This window comes from Poeciliopsis prolifica, unplaced genomic scaffold, assembly GCF_027474105.1.
Source record: "Poeciliopsis prolifica strain line A6 unplaced genomic scaffold, Auburn_PproV2 SCAFFOLD047, whole genome shotgun sequence".
NCBI classification, from domain to species: domain Eukaryota; kingdom Metazoa; phylum Chordata; class Actinopteri; order Cyprinodontiformes; family Poeciliidae; genus Poeciliopsis; species Poeciliopsis prolifica.
In genome coordinates, this window is record NW_026562422.1 from 3633828 (window position 1) to 3644513 (window position 10686).

Genomic DNA, 10686 nt, shown 5'->3' on the forward strand with positions numbered 1-10686 from the left:
TGTTGTGATGACTTGCTGAAGGTGGAGGCCCAGTTACAAGGTTAAATGACAAAGTCAAATTTCTTTTAAGTAATATTTCATATATATTTACTTGACTGCGCTATAAAATAATACTATCTGGCTGAAAAACACGTCAAACTTCCCCTTTAAAAGCAATTTAAGAAACTAAGCAATTTAAATGAGCTGCTTCACTTTTAACAAGAACAGTGATCAAATATCTGTTGAAATGACTTTGGTGGTTTCAGGTTGTTTTTTTTAAAGGGTGGTGCAAATGCAAACAGAAAAGAATGCAGACAGAGTCGGGAAGTACAGTAGGTTGTTTATTTCACATTTTTGAAATGAACATTTTCTATGAATATTGGTATTTTCAGCAACACTAATAAAATCTCTCTTTAAGGCAGGAGTCTCAAACACCAGAGCTCGTTCTCGAGGTCGCTCTGCAGCTTTTAGATGTGCCATAGGTACAAAACACTGGAATGAAATGGATTAATTACCTTCTCCTGGTGTAGATCAGTTCTCCAAAGCCTTGCTAATGACTTAAATATTCTATTCAGGTGTGGTGCAGCAGAGACGCGTCTAAAAGTTGCAGGGCAGGGACCTTCCAGGTCTGGACTTTTATACCTGCACTTTCAGGCAACAAGTAGGGTAAAACTAGATGACTCAAGAAATTTGTCAAAAACAGAGAAGACAAATAACCCACAGGGAACACAACAAGTAAGAATAATGGGAACGAATCTTACATAATCATCGGAACACTTTTTGACCAGAGTAGAAAAACAAAAACCTGAGATGACGTTAAAATTCATCTCTGGTTGGAAAGTGAGGCTGGTCTTCTGGTTTGAAGTCTTTGTTGGGGCTTCCGTCCGCGTTGAGGAGACGCGCTGCGGTGTAACCCACGATGGGATACTTAGCTTTGTACGTCCCTTCAAACACGCTGTCCAAAGACTGGAGCTGCTCCTCCGTGAGTCCTGTCTGTACACGGAAAGATAAAAAGAAAAATACATTTTTATAGTGCTTTGCAAAACTATTCATACTAGTTTGAACGTTTTTTGTTGTCGCCTTGTTTTTACTTTTGATCACATCTCAACCTCAAACTTCATTGAATTTCATTTGTACCTTTGTGAAAGACCGATAAAACGTGTCGCTTGTCCGTGAAAGGAAGTGGAATGAATAGCAATATTAATACATCGATTTCAATTTTTGCAAACAAAAAAAATATCTGAAAAGTGTGGTGTGCATTTCTACTCATGGTATTTACTCTGATACCCACGTCATCCTGAACATCAACCACGCATGGTGGTGGTAGCATGATGCTGTGGGGACGCCTTTCCACCAGCGGTGCTACAACGCATCGATCGATACTGATTAATGATTGACGATCCAATTACACAGATGCAAAATGTAAATATTGATCCATATCGTCAAGTTTAAGATGCATTTGTTTTGAAATTTTCAAATGTTTATTTCAATGCCTGATGCCTCAAAGCGCTTCGAAAGAAAATGGTCCAATGATATTTTAGTTGGTTTTTGTAATAATCTTGAGGCAAATGCTTCAGTTAGATTAGCAAATCATAATTTATCATATTGTGAACTGAAAAGGTTTGACCCAAATCACACAAAAGGTAATGCTACCAAAACTCCAATTTGAAGACATCCATAAACAAATTTCTGACATGTTCTTCCTCTCATTATTGTGGCATTTAGCAAATAGAGATAACTAGCAATTCTAACTGGCCTGACACAGGAGAGGTTTGGCCTGATTTAACGTTAGGTGTGTGTGAGTCTTTTCACTAGGCGTGTGTAAGCTTCTGGTTTCCGCTGCGTGTCGGCTCCGCGGAGCGCCGACCTTCACCTGGTAACGACTGATGAGGACAAACATGAGGGTCGTCTTCGCTCCAGAGGAATCTGAATCCGATGAGTTACAGGACGATGATGAGGTTCTGGTGACAACAGCAGGAAGTTTGGTTGTGTGCACTTTGTGAAGCCAAAGTGATGAACAATACCAACTGTCTTCTTGACAATACCTGTGATTGATCACCTGTGAGTAAATTTTATCAGCCACACCCAGACCTAATTACTGCCTTACTTATAGAATAGAAAAATTGTTTCATTGCTTTGACACAAAAAAAAAAAAAAGATTTCTGAAATTTTGGGGAAAATATTCTGAGGATTAATAAGACACAACAGGTAGAAAACTGGCACACTTAAGAGGAAAAATAAACATCACGCTGATGGCTGAGCATGGCGGTGGTAGTGTGATGATGAGGGGCTGCTTCGCTTCTTTGGAAACTGGACCACTTGATGTAAACGACGGAACCATGAATTCTGTCGTCAAAGTGACGGTTTTTCTGTGTCCTAGTCAAAGCACGCACTTATATTCAAATGTGGTAAAATTATGCCTAAAACCATTAAACGTAGCTGAGATAAAATCATTTCTGAATCGCAAAGAGGAACAAGAATGACATTACTATTTGAAGACTGTTCACATTTTACGAAAGATTTTTTCTTTTTTTTTTGTCTGATATCAAAAAATGCTTGGGGCAGATATGATCATGTGAAAGCAAGAGTTCAGGATGGTGTGTGTAACGAGTTTCAGTCTGGTCCGATCTGTTAAGATTTAGTGGTCACTGCTCTTTAAAAATGAAAAGCCCCTTTGTGAAAAATAGACCGTTTCAAAACCCCATAATATGATGGAGTGGTGCGTTCATGTGAACCGAAAGAAGATGAAAATGCAGATTTGTTGTCAAAACAAAAGAACGATTGGGTGTCCTTCTGTGTGTGGACAAATATCGGCCTGAAAACGGTTCGGACAATGAAGAGGGTGGCACCTCCGGGCCTTTTATGGTACTCACGGTGTCAGATGTCAGGTCTGCTGGGTTCAGGGACATCTTGGCCACAGCTCGGGTGGAGTCCTTCCCAACGAGAGCGTTATATGAAGCATCTTTACCATAAAACTCTGCAACGAACGAGCCAAACAAACAAACGACGCATTATTCACAGTAAATATTGTCATGTGGGTTGACAGAAAACTGGTCTGGGTTAAACTTTTAGAAGTTCTTTTCTTTCAGCGTGCTCCACTCTTTGAAAAAATACCTTTTCCTTTGGAGACATCAAACACAACACCCTTTATTGCCATGTAAATGGGCTGGCCTTCCTGAAACAGGCAGGAGACACAGAGACAGCGAGTTATTCCTTATCACTACTGAACTGAGCGCCCATAAACACACACTCATATACCGAGGAGTTACCTGGCTGCCGTCGTATCTCTGGAGCTCTTCCTCAGTGAAAAGTCGCACAGGTTTTGAGTCTGGTTTGTGACTTAGCTGAACCTCTTCGGCTAAACTCACAGAAAGAAGCACGAGCGGGACCCAGACTTGCGTCGTTGCCATGGCAGGGACGTTGTTTGGACAGACCTCGTGCGGAAACTCATCCAGCAACTTCCCTTTCGTCACACTTTTGGTGTTGCGTTTGTGAACGCTCGGAAATGTGACCAGTCTTGTCGGAAAAGGTTTGGGGAATTATATTTATTCAATCAACTACGTAATGTGAGTTTTTAGGATTTTTTTCATTGCATGCATTTTTAAAAATTATTTTAAATCTAAACGTATAGATTCCTCTGAATGAATGTCGATGTTGTCAATTGTAAACGTAAATGGCACTGTTATGTTGCCAGGTCCCTCTTGAAAAAGAGATTTAATATCTCAACGAGGTTTTTATATAGTAAAATAAGGGTTATTATTATTATTATTATTATTATTATTATTATAGTTGTTGTTGTTGTTGTTATGATTTAAATTTTTATACTTATGTTGTTATTTGACTATAAAACTAGAAAACTTAAGGTGTATAAATGTGTTGTATAAATGATAAATTTGACTTACATTTTACCCAACTTCTCTTTGGACATCCTTTTGCATTTTAGTGGTTGATATTTGTGGAAATAAATAGATAATAAATAAACGAGGACACACATGTGTAAATAGAAATACATCAGGTAAGGATTTATACCTAAAAGAAATCACTTTGGTGAAAAAAATAATAATAATAATTTTAAAAAACTGGTGGTTTTATTTGGGGGTGGGAGGAATGCAGTGTTTTTAGAGTGAAGGTATTTGGAGTAAAAACATGAATTTCAGGGATACAGACAGAGGCTGCTGTCGCGGGTTCGACTCCCGACCGTGAGGCATTTGCTGAGTCTGTCTCCTCATTTCCTGTCTGGTGACTGGCAGTGAAGACCTCTAATGGGGGGGAAATATTTTTAAAAAAAGAAGAAGCAGAACTTTGTCTCAGCCATTGGTTCCATCAGACTTAGGAAACGATGGAGGAAACAGCCGCCTTTAAAGCCTGTGCAGGTGCCATCACGGGATGGGCCGCTGTTGTCGTCACCAAGGCCGCCAGACTGGGGGGTTGGAGTGGACGCCGGTGAACTGGAGCGCGCGCCCCTGGGCTCGGGAAGCGATATTTCCTTAAACATGCACGCGTTACTTAAAGACAGGTCTGCGAACAATTAGAAACAGCTTCAAGGTTTTTTTTCTTCCCACGTCAGCTCCAGTTAGAAGGGAAAGAAAAGCGGAGGAATGCCCGCGACGGGAAGCAGGAGTTCCTACCAACAGGTAACATTACAGCTGCCCCCCCTTTTTTATCTTTCATATATTCCATAAACAAACTCTCTTCGAGTCATGTGACTCTGCTGTCGACGACGTCCTATAATAAGTCATGTAGCACCACGCCGCAAAGCAACATGTCGTCGTTCAGCTGTTGCCATTTTGGACGGGTCTTGTTCAAACTCAAAGGGCAAAAGGCATTCGGTGCTGTGATGAAATGTTACAGTTCTAATGTTTCCTTCTGTGATTTTAACTTTAGCTTCATTAAGAGAATAAGTAGAGCTGGTGTAGCAGCGCAATAAACTAGTGGAGTCTATAAAGTTTGTCCAAATATGTGGTGTTACTTCAGTTCAATAAAATTCAAACTTTAGGGCTAATCCTAACCCTAACAGTATTTACCCCCAACAACATATAACCAAAGCAAACAATTTGAAATATTTTTAAAATATAAAACCACAATATAAATACATTTCAGAACTGCTTATTTAGTTGTGGCAAAATAAGACTGTATCAAAGTAACAGTAAAAAATAAAAATCCTCATACATTTTTTCCATTGTGAAATCAGTCACACTGCATGAAAAAAAAATCAACCCTAAGTTAACTATACGTTGCCCTCGCGTGTTCGGTTAAATGTTTAACTTGAAACAAAATGGTTTTAGGAAATCGGCTGAAAATAATCAAAATGAATGCTGGTTTGCCCATGCATGTTTTTGCATGGGCGGTACTAATCGTTGTTTTGTCATCCACCTCTGTTTACCTCTGCTGATTTCATCAGATTAGAGGGCTGGTGAAATCATCTCTCTCAAAATAAAGCCAGCTTCTGCGGATTTATTTTTGCGAAGTCAGTCACAAACTTGCCGAAGATGTTTCACCCAGTCGTGGGCCTTCATGGTTAATCATATAAACTGTTTAATCACTCTGCATATTTAAAGCTATGTCAAGACCAGAGCGCTTTTCTGTTTCTTTTAAATAAACAGTTCAATGATGAAGACGACGAAGGCAGACGTCCGTCTCAAGACTCTTTCTACGATGTTGACGATGTTAACGCAGAGACGGTTCCTGAGGAGTCCAACAGCATCGTCGGACAAGGCAAGCGGTTTAATCTGTTTACGTTAGAAAAGTAGACACACTTAGCAGCATGGAGCAGTTTGTCTCAAAGCATCACTTCCTCGTAATTTTACCCTTCCTTATTCTACTTCAGAGAGTGATGAGAAAGAGAACAGTACACCGCGGAGATTCAGCAAAACCTGCGTGAAGAACGTCTTCACCGTGCTGCTCATCTTCATCTACCTGGTGCTGACTGCCGTGGCCATTTTCCTGGCCTACCAGACCATCTCCGACTTTCTGGACAAACTTAATCAGCCTGTGATGTCGGTCAGCTACAAGGAAGTGGACTCCTTCTCTCCTCCTGGTTTGTATGAGAACAGCACAAAAACATTAGCAGAGCCGTGGTAATCTTTGGAGTACTGGGACAAATTGGTGATAGAATCAATGGTGCTGCCAAGGGAGGATCACAGGGGGCCGTGGCCCATTTTGGAATTGTTGGGCCACCCCATTTGTCTTTCCAACAAATCATGTTCACGTCACTGAAAGGCATACAGAGACATCCTCTTCAATAAAGACATACATGCAAAATCCAAGAGATAAATAAATCCAAAATAAATTAATTGATTCAAATTTGGACTGGCCTGGTCTGGGCACCTCTATAAAAAACTAATTCTGACAGTTCCTCTACTAGATAGGATAAATATTTGTCATTCAATCCCCAAATCTGGGAGGCTGCCGAACAGAAAGCCATCAGAATTTATCTTTTTAGGTTTTCTTAAGCCATGTAATGGTAAAAAAAAAAGTGGCTGAAGGCTAGATGAAACAACAACGCAATTTTGAAACTCACCCTGAAGCATTTTGCATGGCGAAACACAGTGACAGCTGCATCGTGCCGATCCCAGTGGAACAGAGTATGGATGGAGCTGAGCACCATGTGATCCTTGAAGAAACATGGTGCTCCAAACTCTGAACGCTAACACCAGAGATACAATGGAAAGCTGATTAGAGTGGCCCATTCAAAGATAAGGTCAGAGTTTGATTAAGAGTCTGTGACGAGATTTAACAGCAGCTCTTCACAGATTGAGCTTGAGCTGTTCTGTGACGACGACAATGAGTAAAACATTCTCCAGATATGTGGAGCCACGCATCCGATAACACCGTTCTAACAGCGCATGCTGATTCTTAATTACACTCAGCTTTGTGTTGATTTGTCACATAAAATCCTTATAAAATACTCTGAGAATTGTGGTTGTGATACGACAACATAAGTAACCATCATCCAGGCTGATAATTATGTTTCCACCTGTGGAGAAAGTGTTTTTCTTTGGTTAAATCTCGTTGAGGTAAAATGAACAGTTTGTGAGACGTGTTTACATAGTGGAGACGGAGAGTATTTGGCACCTTAAAGCTTTATTTCACACCTACTTTTTAGCACCACCGGCAATCAAGTTGGTGTAAATAACGAGCGAGCGAAGGTGTTAAACGTGGATATAACACGTTTTTGTTGCATCGCATCACTTTACATACCATCAGCGCTGAAACGCACGGTGCCAGGCAACTGATCCAAAACAGTTGTGTCTGCAGCGTCTGAAAAAAAACAAAACAAATTCAAACACAAAGATCAAATGAATTTAAGCAAGTGCACTCTAAAGTACGTGTCAAGTCAGAGTGTCTGAACTGTAAAAAATTCCTAGCATTTTTTTGTTTTTTCCTGCCTCTGATCAGGTATCGCTCTGTTTCCTGACGATGCTCTGCTGCTGAGCTGCAAACATCACTACCACGACAACATCCCACCTCTAGTGGACCCTGGTACGCCCCAGGAAGGGGACTGTGAGACCACAGAGGTGACTTACCTTGGGCCGTTCACAGAGAACAAACAGGTAAGGCGTGAACGCAATGATTCAGTCGAACGTATGTGACCCGAAAATTAATTCACACCCCTCGAAACTTTAAACGTCAATTTTCAAATCTTCAATGATGCTGCAATACATTCTTCGAGAGGCTATCAAATAAAATCTCCCCCCAAAAAATACTCTGAAGTTTGTGGCTTTAATTGGAAAAAAATGTGGAAAAACTTTTAAAGGGGCAGGATTAGATTTGCATCATGTTGTAACGTGACGCAAAGCAACATATCTGGAGTGTTGCTTTGATTCTTTCATGCATGTTTGAGAAATCCTTTAGTCTCCATGGCAACCATTCAGCTGTTCAAAACGCCAGGGTGGACCTAGCCCTGCCTTTGAGGAGCTGCAGTTTTCATGCTTCTGAGCTTTCACTTCCCTCACTCAGCTCCTTCAAACTAGTCAGCACCAATCAGCAAATGCCTAGTGGAAATTTGTATCTACTGAGCTCAGAGAAGTGCTGGTAAAAACATTGTTACGGGGCTAAAAGAGGAGCCATGTTGCGATGACTTCCTGAGGACGGAGTTTGTGAAAGAACAGAAGCTTCTTAAAGAGACAGAGGCCCTATTTCCAGAGGTTAAATTCACATTTCTTTTAAGTCATACTTGAAAGATGCAGCGTTTTTATAAAAACTGAAGGTAGCAAAATCACTTGACTGTGCTATGAAAACACATAATACTGTCCCTTTAAGTGGTTTGAATTCTTTTCATGTGAACCGCAGCCGCTGATTTACAGCCACGCATCCTCTCTCCTGCCGTGTCACAGAAACGGGCCGTGGTGGTCCGTGGCCCATCGGACGTGAAAAACAAAGAGCTGATCTTCATCCAGTTCAGCCAGAATGAAACCCGGGAAGACTTCAGTGCCATTTCATACATGCTCTTTGCGAAGTTCAGTGACTTGATTGAAAGGTAAGCGCGAATCCTGAAGTATTGATCCTGCTTTGTTTGCCATGGGAAATAATCAAGTGTTTGCCAATGGTGGCTCGTTTTCAGGCTATCTATTCACTGTATTGTAGTTCAATGTAGAACTTAAAGCAATCAGCTTTTTCTTTGAGCACTTATTGTAAGCTTTTATATGTTAGGTAGAAACATTTAAACGTGATCTGACTACTTTAACGCTTGCGTATATTATCACCACAAAGTAAACCTTTGGCTGAACAGTGCGTCTCACAAACTGTCTCTCATCGCTGTGGTGACGTCGAAATATTTGTACCTCTGTAAAAGGACAGGCACAGATGACAAAACGTCACCCAGATAACGCAGGGAAGCGGTAGCGTCAGGTGAAAATTGACTTAAAAGTTAGTGAAAGCTTTAGGTTGTTGGGAGCGCACCGTTATCTTCTGAAACATGTGATCAAACAGCTGTACAGCGTCGAAACATATTCATACCCTTTGGATCTTCTCACATTATGTCACACAAGCTAACACACAAAAACCGAAAGGCTAAAGAAAGATTAGGAAGCAGCCAAGAGGATAGTGGCAACTTTTTAGTTTTTATCCTGAAAGTCTTCCACCGAAAGGAAGTTCCTCGAAGTTCAGACCATGAAATGCAGTGAAGTTTGTCGTTGCGATGAAACGTGAAAATGTTGAAGGGGTTTAGATACTTTTTCAAGGTGTCTGAAGTTGAACTAGTCTGAACACGGCAGCTCATGTCTCCTCTCTTTCCTGGCACCTCAAGTGCGAACAAGTCAGAGTTCATGAGGGACTGCGAGCGGAATTACTCCATGTGGACCTTTTCTGGAGGATTCAGAACCTGGGTCAAAATGTCTCTCGTGAAAACGTCCGGCAGACGCAGCGAAGCGGTGGAGTTTCGGCAAGAGGTACAACCAGCTCACACACAAGCAGACGTCTTTATCGGAGGCTGCGTTTTCATGACTTTTGTCCGTTCTTCTTGTAGTCGGGAGTGGTGAAATTCAACGACAAGCGACCTGAATCAGAACAGACGGTTCAGCTCTTCTTTGTTGTCTTTGAGTGGCGAGATCCTTACATTCAGGAAATCAGGCTGGTAGGTTTTCCCAGAGATATTATTGCCCTTGCTAGAATAGCCTGCACGCGTGAGTCTGTCGGTGTTCAAGTCGGCCGTGCTTCTTTCTGTGCAGATAGTGACTGCGAATCCGTGGAGCTCCATCGGCATCCTCTGTGTCGTCTTCATGGCTCTCTTCAAGGCTGCAAATTTCGCCAAGCTCACCGTAAAGTGGATTATTAAGATGCGCAAGAGACACCTGAAGCATAAAGCAAGGGAGCTAAACCCCATAAGCTAAAATGCAACCCAGGAAAACTCTGCTCGCACATGCTGGCATGAAGAGAAACGTTCAAGTGAATTATTTTTTTATCAGACATGCTGCTTTTTTTATTTTTTAAACCTTGTTATTGATATATATTTTTGATAATTGGAGAGTAATTCACACTAAGGATTGGAATGTAACGTTTGTACACAGCTAGATTTTAGCATTTTAGATTCACCAATTCACCTTGGGTGTATTTTCCTTTAAAAGTGAAATATTTTGTTGCATTTCTAAACATTCCCTGGAACACAACTTTGCACATACTCAGTAATGTTGCTGAGAAATGAGATTCTTTAAACGCCCTTTTGTATGTATTTTTTATAGTGAAACTGAGAAACAGTTGTGGATGCTAGGTAACTCGAGAAGGGAGTAGTGTAGTGATTCTCTTTTATGTTTTTTGTCAAACAAATAAAATGTATGAAACATTTCCTAGATTATTTTAAGAGGGATTATCAAAAAATGAACTTTTTAAAAAATTATTTTTATTTCCTTTATATAACCATGTAAATCCCATTGAGATCTGGATTTCATTTTCATGAGGGACCTGGGCAGAAGTCTGCAATACACAGCAACCTGGTTGCAAAAAAACAGTTAATACATATGCACAGGTGCAAAACAATAGAAAACTTTGTTTTTAGTGTTTTTAATTTTAAAAATGTTCTATTTTCATATAATGTTTTTCTTTTTCCACATTTTGTGTTGATGAAAAAGTGTCAATGTGGTCATTGTTGGAATTAAACCTAAATTCTGAATTTGTTAATTTTTAGTATTCATACAGTTCAATTTTTTGAAAATAAATTGAATTTCATACCCAAAATATTGTCTCCAAATGTGATTTAACACTGACAGATCA

General features: G+C 40.4%; 2 protein-coding genes across 3 annotated transcripts; one reads left to right on the forward strand and one right to left on the reverse strand.

The window, feature by feature from the left end:
* Positions 1 to 307: 307 nt before the first annotated feature.
* Positions 308 to 3461, reverse strand: nenf (neudesin neurotrophic factor). The gene is made up of 4 exons (XM_055057021.1): positions 3249 to 3461; positions 3094 to 3154; positions 2853 to 2956; positions 308 to 972 (listed from the first exon to the last, which is right to left on the reverse strand). Exons 1-4 carry the CDS (start codon positions 3387 to 3389, stop codon positions 796 to 798), a joined length of 483 nt encoding a protein of 160 aa, XP_054912996.1. The 5' UTR covers positions 3390 to 3461; the 3' UTR covers positions 308 to 795.
* pacc1 (proton activated chloride channel 1) lies at positions 3376 to 10650 on the forward strand. Of its 2 annotated transcripts, XM_055057020.1 has the most exons (9): positions 3376 to 3508; positions 4547 to 4613; positions 5583 to 5694; positions 5807 to 6016; positions 7378 to 7532; positions 8316 to 8458; positions 9227 to 9368; positions 9446 to 9553; positions 9648 to 10650. In XM_055057020.1, exons 2-9 carry the CDS (start codon positions 4578 to 4580, stop codon positions 9807 to 9809), a joined length of 1068 nt encoding a protein of 355 aa, XP_054912995.1. In that variant the 5' UTR covers positions 3376 to 3508; positions 4547 to 4577; the 3' UTR covers positions 9810 to 10650. The 2 variants fall into 2 exon arrangements, with proteins under 2 accessions (XP_054912995.1, XP_054912994.1); XM_055057019.1 differs by lacking the exon at positions 3376 to 3508 and having other exon boundaries at positions 4408 to 4613.
* Positions 10651 to 10686: the final 36 nt, after the last annotated feature.